The sequence below is a fragment of the Prionailurus viverrinus genome, chromosome D4 (genome assembly GCF_022837055.1).
Source record: "Prionailurus viverrinus isolate Anna chromosome D4, UM_Priviv_1.0, whole genome shotgun sequence".
Lineage (NCBI taxonomy): Eukaryota > Metazoa > Chordata > Mammalia > Carnivora > Felidae > Prionailurus > Prionailurus viverrinus.
The window spans coordinates 63,112,743-63,129,946 of record NC_062573.1 but is presented as its reverse complement, the minus strand read 5'-3'; the positions used below and the strand labels follow the sequence as shown (position 1 = coordinate 63,129,946).

Sequence of the window (17,204 nt, the reverse complement as noted above, 5' to 3'; positions counted from 1 at the left end):
CCATATAATCTCACTCATAAGTGAAATTAAAAAAAACAAACAAACAAATGAGCAAAGGGGAAAAAAGAGAGAAAAACCAAGAAACAAACTCTTAACTACAGAGAACAAATTGATGATTACCAGAGGGGAGATGGGTGGGGGATGGGGGAAACAGGTGATGGGGATTAAAGAGTACACCCACCATGATGAAAAATATAAAATTAAATAAATAAAATTAAAAAAAAACAAAGCTTCATAAATTATGAGCAGGAAAAAAAAAAAAAGAACTGCAATTAGAACCACTAGATTGGTGCTACATGAATATATACTTCAATTCTTATCTAAAAACTTGGCCTAAATATATTTATAAGATATAGATGTATATAGTACCTGACAATTTCTTTTTACCTAGGGCCCAGATTGATGTGAATAAATATAAACTAAATGTTAAAAGCTGTCACCAGAAGGGAAATGTTCCATTAAAAGAATTACATCAAAGAACAAAAAGGTACTTAAATTTCTTGGCTTATATATATTTTTTGTTTAGCCATGGTCGACTAAAATTTTACTGCTTTCAATAGTAACTTTAAATTTTAATTTTCAGTTATAAATTCATTTGATGAATAAAAAAAAATCTGTTGGACTCAAGTTGCTAAGATCTTGTTAAGAATTTCCGCATGTTTGTTCATGGCTGATATTGCTCTGTGGTTTTACCTTCCTGTAATAAAATAAATAAATAAAATAAAATCCAATTGCCTTCAAATACTGACCCCAAATAACATCTCCAATACAACCTTTTACAACTTTCCATTTCTCTAAATTTCAGCAACAATATATTTCTTACCATTTCCATGCCTTTGTAGGTACAGTCTCTACCTGGAAACACCATCTCTTCTGTGAAAAGCTTAGCAATTTTCAAAGGCAGCAACTAATTCAGTATTATTTCTGTGATTTGGGAGCACTCTGTCAAATCTCTATAAATTCTACAATGTACTACAACTATTTACATGTGTATCTTCCTCATTAGACTATGAGCTTCTTGGTAGCTCATATTTGTATTTCTTCTCTGTGCCTGGCACAGAGGAGAAAAGGAAAAGGAAAATATAAACCACAAGGAGAAAGCTAAGGGAGATGGGTGGATGCAGTCCAAAAAGGTTTTAGCAGGGATGATTCCTAAAGGCATAAGTAGAGGAGAAAGGGAAATGTAAGAACCATCAGAGCTCGAACTTGAGTTATCATTTTTTTCACCATTGCGTATGTGGGGCCCAGAAAAGCACCTGGCACATTATAGGCACTCAAGAGATAACTGTTGAGTGAATAAATATTAGTCAAAAAACAATGACACTTCAGATGAATAAGAGATTAAAAAAAAAAAAGCCTAAGGAAGCAAATCAAAGAGTAATATGCAGGTTTGTGGTTAAAATAAACTGTATAAATAACAAATGTTGACAAGGATGTGGAGAAATTGGAACCTTCATGTATTTTGGTGATGGGAATGTAAAATGTTGCAGGTGCTATGGAAAACAATATGGCAGTTTCTCCAAAAGTTAAACATATAATTACCATGTGATCCAACAATTCTACTTTTAGGTACATACCCAAAAACTAAAAGCAGGGACTCAAATACTTGTACACTAATGTTCATGGCAGCATTGTTCACAATAGTCAAATGGTGGAAACAATGCAAATGTCCACAAACAGATGAATAAACAAGATGTAGTATATACATACAATGGGCAATTCAGCCATAAAAGGAATGAAATTCTGATACATGCAAAAAACATGGATGAAACTTGAAAACATTATGCTAAGTGAAATAAGCCAGACACACAAAGACAAAAATTATATAATTCCATTTATATGAAGTACCCAGAATAAAGCAAATTCATTGGAATTACAGGTAACCAGTAGCTGCAACAAAAGAAGAACAGGAGTTATTTAATGGGTACAGAATTTGCTTGGGATGATGAAAAAGTTCTGGAAGTAGATAGTGGTTATTCACATAGCACTGTGAAGATAATTAATGCCAATAAATTGTATACTTAAAAATGGTTAAAATGGAAAATTTAATGTTATATATATTGTAACATGAGAAGAAAATTACACTGTCATTCAGATTTCATATCATTAATGAGAGTTTAAAAACCTGAACAGTAGAAATGTTATTTCTATTAATCAAATATTACACATATTTACATATAAGAAAAACAGAAAAGTACCATGTAAGAGAATTATTTTAGTTTACAACAGTAAATAAATACAAACCTCCCATTGAGTGATCACATTTTTCAGCTTCTGGATTTCAGCATCTTTCCTTTCAAGTTCCAACTTTAGTCTTTCAATTCTTCCATCTTTCAGAACTACTTCCTAACAGAGAAAAACACTATTTTAGAACTAAGATAGTTCTACCATTTCTGGTTTACAATATTTACAATATTTGTGAACGTTTAAGAGGAAAAAGCCTGATTTTTCCCAATTTTAATTCATTTTCTAAAGCAACCCTAAACCATTGACTACATTTCCACTTCTACTCAATTATAATTGTAATTATTACAGTAAAAGCAAATAAGATATTTATGATTAATCTCAAACTACAAGCATAACAGAATAATATCAAACTTTGAAATATTTCTATACTGGGATAAACATATTAAAAGTGCTCTGTGACGGGGCGCCTAGGTGGCTCAGTCGTTTTGAGCATCTGACTTCAGCTCAGGTCATGCTCTCACAGTTCTTGAGTATGTAAAGCCCCATGTAAAGCTCTCTGCTGACAGCTCAGAGCCTGGAGACTGTTTCAGATTCTGTGTCTCCTTCTCTGTCTCTGTCCCCTTCCCTGTTCATGTTCTGTCTGTCTGTCTCTCTCTCAAAAATAAATAAAACATTAAAAAAAAAGTGCTCTGTGACAAGTTGCTATTAGTCTATCTTTAAAACTCAAAAGAATTCAAAACGTACTTATAATTTAAGTATTTTATAAGTATTATAATTTTTATATTTTATAAGTATTATTTTATTATATTTTATAAGTATTATTTAAGTATTTTATAAGTATAATTTATACTTATTTTATAATTTATATTTTATACTTGATTATAAAATATAATAAGTAACAAATAATAGAACCCCAAAATTAACAGCTTTTCTGTATATCAGCAATTACTAGGCAGAAAATATAACTAGAAAAACCAATTCCTCTTCAGTAGCTATAAAAAATACCCCTAGAGGCACCTGGGTGGCTCAGTCGGTTAAGCATCCAACTCCTGATTTCAGCTCAGGTCATGGCCCCACATTGGGCTCGCACTGAGCATGACCTGCTTGGGATTCTCTCTCTCCCTCTCTCTCTGCCCCTCCCCCTGCTGATGTACGCACATGCTCTCTCTCAAAATAAACATTTAAGGGGCGCCTGGGTGGCACAGTCGGTTAAGCGTCCGACTTCAGCCAGGTCACGATCTCGCGGTCCGTGAGTTCGAGCCCCGCGTCGGGCTCTGGGCTGATGGCTCGGAGCCTGGAGCCTGTTTCCGATTCTGTGTCTCCCTCTCTCTCTGCCCCTCGCCCGTTCATGCTTGTCTCTCTCTGTCCCAAAAATAAATAAATGTTGAAAAAAAAAATTAAAAAAAAAAAAACCATTTAAAAAGTATACCTCTAAAATTAAAATTCAGAAATGTTTAGGATCTATAAAGAAAATTATAAAATACCAAAGAGGACATGGAACAAAGTATGTTTGCAGATGAGAAGACTAAATATTATTTAGGTAGTTCAATAAAATTTCAATTGAAATTCCAGTCAAAACTTCACCCAGGAGAATACAGAACAGAAACAAAACGTTAATGCAATGAAGAGGAATTTGTCTACCGAATAATTGTACACTATACTGCAAAAATAACTAAAGTAGTGTGGTCAGGGCACCTAGGTAGACAGAGCCATTGTGCTAGAAAAGAAATTCCAGAAAGAGACTTAAGATATAAGAATGTTTTTTTAATGTTTATTTATTTCTGATAGAGAGAGACAGACCATGAGTAGGGGAGGGGCAGAGAGAGAGGGAGACACAGAATCTGAAGCAGGCTCCAGGCTCTGAGCTGTCAGCACAGAGCCCCACGCAGGGCTCGAACCCCCGAACTGTGAGATCGTGACCTGAGCCGAAGTCGGGCACTTAACTGACTGAGCCACCCAGGCGCCCCTAAAATGATTATTTCATTTAATTTGCACAGTTAACTAGAAGTTGGTAGATGTTATCTCCAGTTTGTAGATTCAGTGGGAAAAAAATGACCTTAATTTTATTCACCTGGAGAAAACTACTGATAATTTGTTGTGGTCCTGCTTTTCTAATGATATATACTTTCTTCCTCCAATAATGTGGAAACCATTCTATGGACCACTTTTTAGCTAAATAAATATGGTGAGCATTTTGAGTTATTAAGTAATAATTCTTATACATTAAATAATTGAGTATTTTAAAACACTAAATTGCTTTCAGTTACCCACATTGAGAAAAAAAAATATTTTAAATGTACCAGTTTGAGATAACATTTCTTTGCTTACTGGCGAAATTGTGTACTTTCTCATGTTTATTGGTTATATGCCTGTCATATGGTTGTGACTGTTTTTTCCAGTTTCTCATTTACCTTTTGATTTTGTTATAGTATTTTTGTGGAAATTTTTCATCAAGTTAAATCTATCAGTCTTTTCCTTTCAGTTTCTTCTCTTTGGTATGTTCAGAAGTACTTTCCTACTCAAAGATGATAGATATTCATCTAGATTTTCATTTTTTCAAAACTAGAATAGTAATTCATATTATTCCATACTCAGTATAAAACAATTTTGATAAAAGGAAATTTTAGTTTTTTTAAATGTTTATTTATTTTGAGAGAGAGAGAGAAAGCAGGAGAAGGGCAGAGAAAAAGGGAGAAAGAATCCCAAGCAGGCTTCACACTGTCAGCACAGAGCCTGATGCGGGGCTCGAACTTACAGACTGTGAGATCATGACCTGAGCCAGCTGAGCCACCCAGGTACCATAATAAAAAGAAATTTTTAAATGATAAAGTGAAATTTCTATAATCTCACAAGAATAAATCTCCTAAGAGTTATTACATTTTTAGTGTATATCCTTCCAAATGTCTTCTTTGCATATGGTATCATAATATTAAGACCCTGTGAATGTTTTATAGTTCTATATCATTTTTAGTGATTTTGGAGTTTTCAGTTTTGTGAATTTACCACGTGTTTAGCCTGTATCCTGTTGTTGGGCATTTAAATTGATGTCCAGGGGTGCCTGGGTGGCTCAGTAGGTTAAGCATCCAGCTCTTGGTTTCAGCTTAGGTCAGGTTATGATCTTATGGTTTGTGGCTTTGAGTCTGCTGTCAGTACAGAGCCTGCTTGGGATTCTCTCTCTCCCTTTCTATTTGTCCCTTCCCTGCTCACTCTCTATCTCCCCCTCCACCTCTCAAAGTAAATAAACGTTTAAAAATAATAGGGCTGCCTGGCTGGCTCAGTTGGTTAAGTGTCTGACTTCAGCTCAGGTCATGATCTTGCAGTGTGGGAGTGTGAGCCCCACATCAGGCTCTGTGCTGACAGCTTGGAGCCTGGAGCCTGCTTCAGATTCTGTGTCTCCCTCTCTCTCTCTGCCCTCCTCTTCTCAAAAATAAACATATATATATATATATATATATATATATATATATATATATATATAATAAATTGAAGTCCAGTTTTTTTGTTGTAATAAGTCTTCAGTGAACACTCTGATATTCTCCCCACCTCACTTATCTATTGAAGGTAAATTCCTAGAAGTGCAGTTCTTGGGCCTAATATATATATGTCTAATTTGGATCCACTCCCCTTATTCCTTAAACTAGAATCTTGAAGCCTATCATCCTCACCTGCCACATTCAACCCCCAATAAATACTGTGGATTCTGCTCCCAAATAGTTTTTCCTATGATATACTTCTCTCTATCTAAACTTCTAATCTCAGGCATAATCTTTTCTGACCTGGGTTTGCAGTTGTTATTAAAGGGTCTTTATACCTTTCCTACCCACTCTAATCCATTTTCCACAGCAGTCAAAGTGATCCGTGAAAAACATAAATGTAACATAAATATAAATCTGATAGTCCTGCTCAAAATCTTTCACTGCTTCACAAGGCCCTCTAAGATTAGGCCTCTGTCTTCTACTATCTTCCCCCTCACTAAACTCCAACCATACTGGCCTCTTTCCCCTTCAAATTCAGGCTCTCTCCTGCCTCAGAGCCTTTAAACATACTGCTCTTTCTACTTGGAAATCTCTTACCTCTACTTTTTGCTTAACCAGTTCCTTCCCATCTCTCAAAGTTCATCTCTTTTTTTTTTTTTTTTTTTTTTTCCCAAAGTTCATCTTATGTGTCACTACCTCAGAGAACACTTCCCTGATCCACCAGGGAATAGTCCACATTATTCCCTTTATAGCACTGTGCTGCTTTTCTTCATGGCTTAAAACCTTGCACTGATGTTATATCTGCCTCCTCTGGGACAAGTCCCAGAGAGCAAGAGTCAGTACACACAGCACCTAGCAGTTAGGTGTAGAGTTTCTGTAGAGTAAGTTAATGTTGCCACATTAGTCATTAGATAAATAGAACCAATTTATACTCTTATGTGACTGACTGTAAGATGATTTTTTGCATTTAAATTTGTTTTGGTATGTGGTGCAGGATGGCAGGGATTTATTTAACTTGATTTTTTCCCCAGTTAGCCATTTATCCTGTAACCTACATTTGTTCTGTAATTCAGCCTTTTCTCACTTCTTTAAACTACCGTAAGTATGTTACAATAAATTCTTATATTCCCTGCTCATGTTCTGTCTCTCTCTGTCTCAAAAATAAATAAACATTAACAAAAAAAATTTTTTAAATAAAAAAATATATTTTTCTCAATGTGGGTGACTGAAAGCAATTTAGTGTTTTAAAATACTCAATTATTTAATGTATAAGAATTATTACTTAATAACTCAAAATGCTCACCATATTTATTTAGCTAAAAAATGGTCCATAGAACGGTTTCCACATTATTGGAGGAAGAAAGTATATATCATTAGAAAAGCAGGACCACAACAAATTATCAGTAGTTTTCTCCAGGTGAATAAAATTAAGGTCATTTTTTCCCACCGAATCTACAAACTGGAGATAACATCTACCAACTTCTAGTTAACTGTGCACATTAAATGAAATAATCATTTTAAATAATGTTTAATATATGTTAACCTCTCAAGTACTAATTTTTGCTATTATCATTTCTCCACTTTACAGAAAATCATACTGTTTTTTTTTTAATGTTTTATTTATTTTTGACAGAAAGAGAGTCAGAGCCTGAGCGGGGGAGGGGCAGAGAGCGAGGGAAACACAAAATCCGAAGTAGACTCCAGGTGTTGAGCTGTCAGCACAGAGCCCGACGTGGGGCTCGAACTCACAGACCACGAGATCATGAGCTGAGCCGAAGTCCGACCCTCAACTGACTGAGCCACCCAGGCGCCCCGAGAAAATCATGCTGTTTTAATGTACATTCATTTTTATAAAATCCTGTGTTTCAAGAAATAACTTTAAAAAATATCTTCTAAGTAGAAAATATTATACTATAATGAAGATACAAGGATGTAGAAGATAAAGTCCATGTCTACAAGGGATTTTTAATCTGTTATAATAAAAATGTGCTCTGTGAAATGTGCCATAAGAAAAACAAAATGCTGTGTAGTAAGAAAAAGAAGGAAAGATCACATCCAGATTTTCTATGTTTCGCGTGTAGGGTGGGGCAGTGAGAGAAAGCTTCACAGAGAAGATAGCATGTGACATGAACCTTGAGCAAAGCTAGGGAGGCTTGAGCATTCTGTGACAGGTATGCTCTGCTCTAGCTATGAGAAAATCTGGGAAAGAATATAGTTGGAGTTAATTAGGTTGAAACTATATCACAGAACAATGCTTTCCAACTTATATGACGGTGACCCACATTAAGGAATGTTTTAGATCATGACCCAGAATGCACATACATGTCAGTGTATGTATGTATATGTTGTGTATGTGTACATATATGCATTGGAACAAATTTCATAAAATACGAGTAGGTAGATGGTTTATATACTCTTGACACTTTTTTTCTATTATCTACTATATTTTTCTACTATCTATCTATAAATCTACTAAATTGATTTCTGGACCTGTTAAATGAGTTGGAACTCAGTTTGAAAAGCACAGATTGAGGACTTTACATATCAGGTCAAGGACACTGTACTTGATTCAACAGACATTGACATTTAAGGGCTTGTGTGGCATGGCGGAAGTCACACTTTTTAAAAAGCCATCTGGTGGCAGTGTATAAGAGGAATTACACCTACCATTAGAAGGCAGGAGGCAGGAAGACTTGTCAAAAATTACTGAAATAATGCCAGTAAGACATAATGAGGGCCTAAATTAGAAAAGTATTCATGAAAATAGAAGAGAAGATAGATTTGAGAAATATTTCAACGATTAAAAACTCCCAAACCCTGAAAAACAGAAAAGTAGTAAAAGAAGTTTAGAGTCTGGATATCTGGATAAAATGACAGAACCAAAAACAGAAATGATGGAAGTCAAGCCAAATGTTTGGTTTGGAGAGTAAATGATGGGCATGAGTTTGGACATAGTGAGTATGGGTATCAACTGAACGAAAGAGCAAGATATACCACAAGGGCAATTAATAAAACAGAGCCCTCAAGTCCATAAGACCAGGAGTGGATGATCCACCCAATGCTGGTAACGTTATGGACAATCTAGTAAGCTCATACCCTGCTACTAGAAGACAATGTTGATACACAATCAAGAGCAACCCAGATGTTTATATCCTTTGATTTAATTATAATTACTACTTTTAAGAATTTATTTCAAGGAGGGGTGCCTAGCTGGCTCAGTTGGTGAAGTGTGTAGCTCTTGATTTGGGGGTTATGAGTTCGAGCTCCACATTGGGTGTAGACATTACCTAAAATAAAATCTTTAAAAAAAATTGCAAGAAAATAATTCATAAAAAAATTAAATATAAGAAGATGTTCAATGAATATCAAGTGACCAATTCTCAACCATCTAAATATTCAATAATAGGGCAATGAATGACCGAGTGAATTATACTGTCTTGATTTGACAATGTAATGCATGGTTTACAAAAGGGGCTACAAAACTGTATTCCCTATTGTTATAATTATTTTTAAATACTCATGCATGTGGCATTTTCCTAGAAAAGCAGTATTCAAAAATGAGACATGTTGTGTTAAGGATGGTTGAATTAGGAGGGGATGCCTGGATGGCTCAGTTGGTTAAGTGCCTGACCCTTGATTTTGGCTCAGGTCATGATGTCAAGGTTTGTGGGTTCGAGCCCCATGTCAGGTTCTGCACTGACAGTGTGTAGCCTGCATGGAATTCTCTCTCTCCCTTTCTCTCACCTGCTCATGCTCTCTTTCAAAATAAATAAATAAACTTAAAAAAAAAATGGTTAGGAACATCTGGCTGGCTCAGTCAGTAGAGCACATGACTCTTAATCTCAGAATCATGAGTTCAAGCCCCACGTAGGCGTGGAGCCTACTTTAAAAAAATACAATAAAATAAATTAAAAAGATGGGGCGTCTGGGTGGCTCAGTAGGTTAAGCATCCGACTTCGGCTCAGGTCACGATCTCGTGGTTTGTGGACTTGAGCCCCGCATCAGACTCTATGCTGACAGGTTAGAGCCTGAAGCCTGCTTCGAATTGTGTCTCCCTCTCTCTCTCTGCCCCTCCTCTGCTCACGCTCAGTCTCTGTCTCTCTCTCAAATAAAACATTAAAAATTTTTAAAAAACAGAGGTTTATTAGGATTGACTTATTTTCTACCTTTGAAAATTCCTGGCATATTAATGTATAATAAAAGAGGATTTTCACCTTGGCAAAAAGAAGAGTTTTCTTTTTCTGAGAAAGGAGCACAATGGAGAGAGGAAGGAGGTAAAGAGAGAAAAGTATTTTTTATTTAAAACAAAAAAAATTTTTTTTTAACGTTTATTTATTTTTGAGACAGAGAGAGACAGAGCATGAACGGGGGAGGGTCAGAGAGAGGGAGATACAGAATCTGAAACAGGCTCCAGGCTCTGAGCTGTCAGCACAGAGCCCGACGTGGGGCTTGAACTCATGGACCGCGAGATCATGACCTGAGCCGAAGTCGCCGCTTAACAGACTGAGCCACCCAGGTGCCCTGAGAAAAGTATTTTTTAAATGGTTTCAATCTTTTTCTTTTCCCCGTTACACTCAATGATATACTATGAGAAAATCTTAATTTTTTTAATTTTGAAAAATTTTGCATATGCAGAAGTAGTCTATAATGACACACATAAGGTAAAAAGAAAATAACCTGAAGGCAGATTAAGAAGTTGAACATTACTTTGGCATTCCCTTCCTTCCTGAGAATATCCACTATTATGAATTTTGTATTGTCTTTCTCTTCCTTTGTTACCTCTTTTACTGTATATATCTGTATCTCCAAACAATATATTAAATTTACTATTTTTTGAAATATATATAAATGGCATCAAACTATTTGGTGACTTGCTTTACTCATTAAACATTGTGTTTTTGATATTCATCCATGTTGCTATGTGTAACAGTAGCCCACTGATTTCTCCTATCCATTTGGTTATTACAAACAACTGACTTTTGAACATTCATCTTGAACATGTCCCCAGGGTTTAATCTTAGGATGGAATTTCTAGAAAATGTGGTCTGCCCATCATCTTCAATGTTAGTGGAATTAGAGAGAGACTGGTGAAACAGCCCAAACTTTTAGCTATAAAATGAATTAAAATTGGAGGATCTAATGTACAAAATGGTGATTATGGTTGATAACACTATACTGCATAATTGACCTTTTAAGAGGCTAGAACTTAAATAGTCTAAGAAAAAAAAAGGAAATGTGAGGTGATAAATGTGTTAATTAACAAGATGGGAGGAAACTTCCCACAATGTTTAGGTACAGCAAATCATCATGATGTGCATCTTAAATATCTTACAATTTTATATGTCAATTAAAACTCAATAAAGCTGAAACAAATATTGTTGCATCTTTAACATAAATAAATAAAAAATTAATACCAAATTGTTTTCCAAAATGGTTATACCAATTTATACTATACCACTAGCAGTATGTTACTGTTGTTCTATACCCTTAATAATACTGAGTACTGTCTTAATTCCTAACACTCGTCTTCAAATTCACTCAGTTTTTCCTAGGCACTGTAGTGAAATTATTATCACATATTTTGTTCTCTTGCTCAAAACTTTCAAAAATTCTTTACTGTCTATTGACTAAACCAGAAATCAGACCTTTAAATCCTCCACAATACTTTCTAACCCACCTTACCAAGCTTATACCATACTCAATGGTCCTTCTGTTTTAATTGAACTGGTTTAACTTCATTGCCTCCATATTTTTACTCATGGCCTTCTAGTTTCTTCTCCCTCACCTGTGCATAATCAAATTCTACTTTTACATTCCAATACAAAAGCCATTTTCTCCTAAGAAAGTCATCTCTGATCTCCATTCTTGCGAATTAGTATGGCACTTTACCAGCATATATCCTTTTTTGGACATACCATTTTCTACCTTGTATAAAAATAATTATATATTAAATAAGTACAGTGTACAACATGGTCTGATAAACATTTTAAGTCATAACTGTTAATTAATCATAACTCCTAATAACAGTACATGAAAGGCAGGTAATTTCATCTCAATGTAACACAGCTGGTAAGCTACAGAAGCTATAGTTTGTGTTATTAGGTCTGTTTGATTTCAAAGACTGTTGATCTACTCTACTGCACTGTCACTTTAGTTTTACTAGACCATTAATGTTACTTAATCATTTAAGTGAACTTATATATGCCCAAATTTGTTCTACAAAGGGTTCTGAGACACCTATTTGTTGAAATACACTTAATATAATTTTTTCTATACAAAAATGATCTGAAATGACTTTAAAAAAATAAGATACGGACCACAAAGGGGAAAATCATGGTCAATGAAAAAAGAAACACATATGCTAATGATAAATGTTAACACAGTTTCTCAGACTATACATAAGATTTGACAGTCAAGGCAAGACAGGAATATATTAAAATTCAACACTAGAAAGAAAGAAATTCACAAGTGCTTCTGGGCAGACAAGGATTTCCTGCTACTAAGGTGAAAACAGAGGGGTGCCTGCCTGGGTGGCTCCATCAGTTAAGCGCCTGACTTCAGCTCAGGTCATGTTCTCACCATCCGTGAGTTCGAGCCCCACATCAGGCTCTGTGCGGACAGCTCATAGCCTGGAGTCTGCTTCAGGTTCTGTCTCCCTCTCTCTCTGCCCCTCCCCCGTTCACGCTCTCTCTCAAAAATAAACATTAAAAATTAAGAAAAAAAGAAAATAGGTATCATGTGGAATTATGTTAGTGTTATTTATAAACCATCTTACTGCTACATTAGAATAAAAAGTTCTTAAAGGTCTGACTTCTTTTACGTCTCTCTATAACACAACACAGTAGGTGTTTAATTTGTTAAATGACTATCTTAATGAAACAAATAGATAATGTCAACAGAAGAGTAAAAGGATAGGAAACAGGCTTTTAGAATTTGGAACAGCTAGGGTGCTTGAGGGCCTCAATGGATTAAGCACCCAACTCTTGATTTCAGGTCAGGTCATGATTTCACAGTTCGTGAGACTGAGCCCCATTTCCGGCTTTGTGCTGATGGCTTGGAGCCTGCTTGGATTCTCTCTCTCTGTCCTTCCCCTGCTTGCGTGCTCTCTCTCAAAATAAGTGAGTAAATTTTTTTAAAAAGTTAGAATTTGGAACAGCCACTGTAGGAATCTTTCAAAGTCAAAATGTACAGACTTGTTATATCATTATATTGCACACCTGAAACTAATATAACATTGTGTACTAATTATACTTCAATTAAAGAGAGAGAGAGATGAACCAAAGGCCTGTTAAGTAGAAATGAAGATGTGGCAAAAGTTACATAGCACTTATTTTCAGAGGAGAACATTACACTGTTTTAAAAAAAACAGGTTGTCCAGCAATACCTGGAAGCCCAGGAATTAAATCAAAATAGAGGAAGTAGGTAATATTGTGAAAGGCAATGCTGTGCATCTGAAAGGGAAGAAGAGAAAATCAAGGAGGAAGGTGTTTGTGGGCACAATACTGAAATTACTACAAGTTCCAGGCTAGGAACAGTTACTGATGGATCAGAGGTCAATTTAAGTTAAAGAACATATTCAAGTTTAAGAACCAGTAAAACAGAAGACTAGCAGTTGTGGTGAGAAAAATAAAGGCAACTTATATGTCTCTACATGATAAGATCTTTACTTTTTTTTTTTTGGTTTTTGAGTGTTTTTAAATGTGAATAGCATTCTTAGCTTGCGGGCAATAGTTTGCAACCCCTGGTCTACACGTTAAAGTTCCAACTTCTTAGTTCCAAAAAAAGACCTTCATAATCTAAACCCAATCTATTTCCCCAGCCCTGTTACCCCACCTTCACATACCCTGTACATATCTCAGTGCAGAATCTTCTATTTTCTGAATATTCGGTCTATGGCTTATGCAGCTCTGGGCCTCTGCTCTTGCACTTCCCGCAGGCTCCCTCTATTTCTCTTACAGTTTATTCATCATTCAACATCCATCCCAAATGTCAATTCATCAGACACCTTTCACAATTCCCCCAGGGAGGGAGCTAGTACCTTCTCTATTCAAAGCCTCGTGTTTATCGTGCTTCTCTCTCTCAAAGCCTTCATCATGCTGAATGATACTGTATAGGTCTGCCTACTCCTATCCCCACTGCTCTGAGTATCTAAGTGAAGGACAGTCTCACCCATCTCGGTATTCCCACTCCCTGTACTGGTGCCTAACAGTACCTAGCACATAGCACACATTCAGCAATATTCAATGAATGGAGGACCTCACACTTGATAACATAAGAATCTATGTGTGATAATGACTAAGATAATACCCTAAAATTGTAGCATCATATCATAATTGGATTCCACTGCTTAAGTTTTTTTTTTTTTTAAAGGAAAATTGCATCTTAATTTCACTGTGATTTTAAGAGAATTTTCTATTTTACATGCCTGGTTGTGTTCATGAGCTGCGCAATTATCTGTTCCATTATATTCTGTAAGCTGTTCTCTTCTTTTTTCTCTAATAAGAATTTTATGAACATCATCTTCCAGTCTATTGAAGAATCCTCCATCATGTGATAAAGTCTGAGAACTCAATTCCTGTCAAAAATGAATTAGGATTTACTATCATTCAACACAAAAGTGGATGCATTTAATAAACCTAGTCAGCCACTACAAGACTAGAGAATGAAAGAAAAATGGTAACTAAGAGTTAAACAACCATCTGATTCTTTTCTGTCTCCAGAAGATAAATAGTAGAGGCACATTCTTAGATGTCCTTCTCTTCATAGTTTTTTGAGTTGGGTATTGCTTGATTAAAAAAAAAAAATTGTCCATATACCATACAATTCACCCATTTAATATGCACAATTCAATGGTTTTTAATATATTCACAGGTGTGCAACCATAACTACAATAAGTTTCATCATCCCCAAAACAAATCCTGAACTTATTAGCAGTCATTCCCCATTTCCTCCTAATACCTTCACCCTTAGTTGTCTGCTGCATGACATTAATCTACTTTTTGTCTGTATAGATCTGCCTACTCTGGACATTTGATATAAATGAAACCATTCAACATGTGCCCTTTTGTGACTGGCTTCTTTCACTTAGTACAATGCTTTCAAAGTTCACCTATATTATGACATGTATCAATACTTCACTCCTGATTACCAAATAATATCCTACCGATGGATACACTACACTCTATTTCTCCATCCATTGGCTGATGGACAATTTAGGTGGTTTCCACTTTTGGGCTGTTATGAATAATGCTACTATAAACATTTAAGAACAAGTTTTTGTGTGGCTATGTTTTCAATTCTCTTGGGTTTATACTTATGAGTAGCTGGGACATGTGGTAACTCTATGTCTAACTTCTTGAGGAATTGCCAGATAGTTTTCCAAAGCAGCCATACCATTTTATAATCCCATCAGTAGAACTCATGAGGGTTCTAATTTCTCCACATTCTCACCAACACTTGCCATTATAGTGAGTGTGAGTGGTATCTCACTGTGGCTTTGAGTTGCATTTCCCTGATGGCTAATGGGGCTGAGCATCTCTTTCATGTGCTTATTGGACATTGGTGTATCTTTTTGGAAACACGTCTACTGAGATGTGTTGCCTACTTTTTAAATGGATTGCCTTTTATTTTTGAGTAGTAAGAGTTTTTTCTACATATTCTGGATACAAGCCTCTTATCCAATATATGATTTGGAAATATCTTCTCCCATTCGATGGGTTGTCTTTTCACATTCTTGATAGTGACCTTTGTATTACAAAAGTTCTGAATTTTGACAATGTCCAATTTATCCAAGAAACCATGACCTAACTCAGTTATGAAGATTTACTCCTATAATCTCTTCCAAGAGCTTTACTGTTTTAGCTCTTACATTTATGTCTGTAATCCATTTTGAGTTATTTTTTTATGTGTATGATGTGAACAAAGGGTCCAAACTCATTCTTTTGCATGTGGATATCCAGCATTATTTATTGTGAAGATCATTCCTTCCTCCACTGAATTGTCTTGGCACGCTTATACAAAACCAATTGAACATAAATTGGTTTCATAAAGAGTTTCCTTCTGGATTCACTTCTATTATGTTAACCTATATGTTTACCCTTATGCCATACCACACAACCCTGATTACTGTAGCTCTGTATTGCTCAATCTTTTATATTTAAGAAATAACTTTTACATAAATTCTACATACCAGTGATAAAGAAACAAGATTTTATCACAATCTATTCAATTACATTAAATTAGAAATTTTACATGTTCTCCAATAAAAGCAGCATTTCCTCTACAACTTCTTGTCATAAAGACAGAGACTAAAGAAATGTTCCTCTTATTCTCCTTGGTTTCACAAATGTCCCACATTCTTGAGCTGTAACACTCAAACTTTACCCATTTCAGTTGTTTTTGTAAGCAAATGACCCAACAGTTCAAATTCCTTTCCTTTCATATTATCTTAGAAAGCATCTGAAAGAGGGGTGCCTGGGTGGCTCAGTTGGTTAAGCATCTGACCCTTGCTTCCAACTCAGATTGTGATCTCACGGGTCTTGAGATCAAGTCCCTTGTAGTCAGGCTCTGCTTGGGATTCTCTCTCTGCTCCTCCCCCTTGCGCACGCATGCGTGGCCCTGTGCGGGGGCTCTCTCTTAACATAAACATTTAAAAAAAGATAGCATTTTACAGAAATAAAGATGTGTATTGCTGCTTAAGAAATAAACAAATGGCATTAAAAAGTTTGTGTATCACTTTGCATTTTGCAAAACACACAGGCATCACTTTGATTCTCATTACCATAAGAGATTAATAGAGCAAGACTTATTTTGTCACAAAGTAATCATGGCCTCAGGAAAGTTGAATAACTTGCCCATGAGTCATTCTATTGTTACATGGTACAGATATAACTCTAAGTCTACTACTTAATAAAATATGTCCGGTATATTCTGATAAGATTTTACTTTAAAGCAATAAATACAACAATGCTTAAAACAGCTAAGCTTTGATGGAAGGAATAACATGATGGCAACTAATAGGCCTCTGGATGTCACTTCTCTAAAGAGTACAGTTCTAGTCAACATCGTTGTTTTTTGAAGGCTACTACCATTAGCTGTAGAGGGTTACTACAGCATGCCTGTCCCAAAGGTACTCTGTCCTGGAGTATTTTTCAGTGAAGCAGAAAATGTCTTTGTAGAATAAGGATAGAATTTTTCAAAATATAGTTTGATAGGAAACTAGGGAGAAAAGAAGCAAAAAGGAATTACCCACAACTCCCCTTACCACACACACATCCCAACAGAAAAAAGGCAAACATGTGGCAAATGTAAGAACACAGACTCTTTAATAAGTTGAGCCAATTAAATTTCAATTTAACTCAAATACTGAACATCTATTATGTGCCAAGCATACAGTGAGAAAGACAGTATGGTATTTGTATAAGTATAGCCTTATAGATCACTGGAACATAACTGAGACTCTAGATCGTAACTTTCACATTTATGGTCAGTTTTTTAAAAAGGAGTCAAGGTATTCCTTTAAGGAAACAAGAGTATTCTCAA

General features: G+C 35.5%; 1 protein-coding gene across 2 annotated transcripts in view; it reads right to left on the bottom strand.

Moving 5' to 3' along the window:
• The window catches only part of GKAP1 (G kinase anchoring protein 1), an 85,713-nt gene that overhangs the window by 10,316 nt on the left and 58,193 nt on the right, over nucleotides 1-17,204 (bottom strand). The window contains exons 8-9 of one of the 2 annotated variants that reach the window (XM_047829831.1): nucleotides 14,089-14,238; nucleotides 2,245-2,346 (exon numbers count right to left, since the gene is read on the bottom strand). In XM_047829831.1, the coding sequence (XP_047685787.1) occupies nucleotides 2,245-2,346; nucleotides 14,089-14,238 (252 nt within the window). The remainder of the gene's footprint in view (nucleotides 1-2,244; nucleotides 2,347-14,088; nucleotides 14,239-17,204) is intronic. The other variant, XM_047829832.1, reaches the window with a different exon arrangement.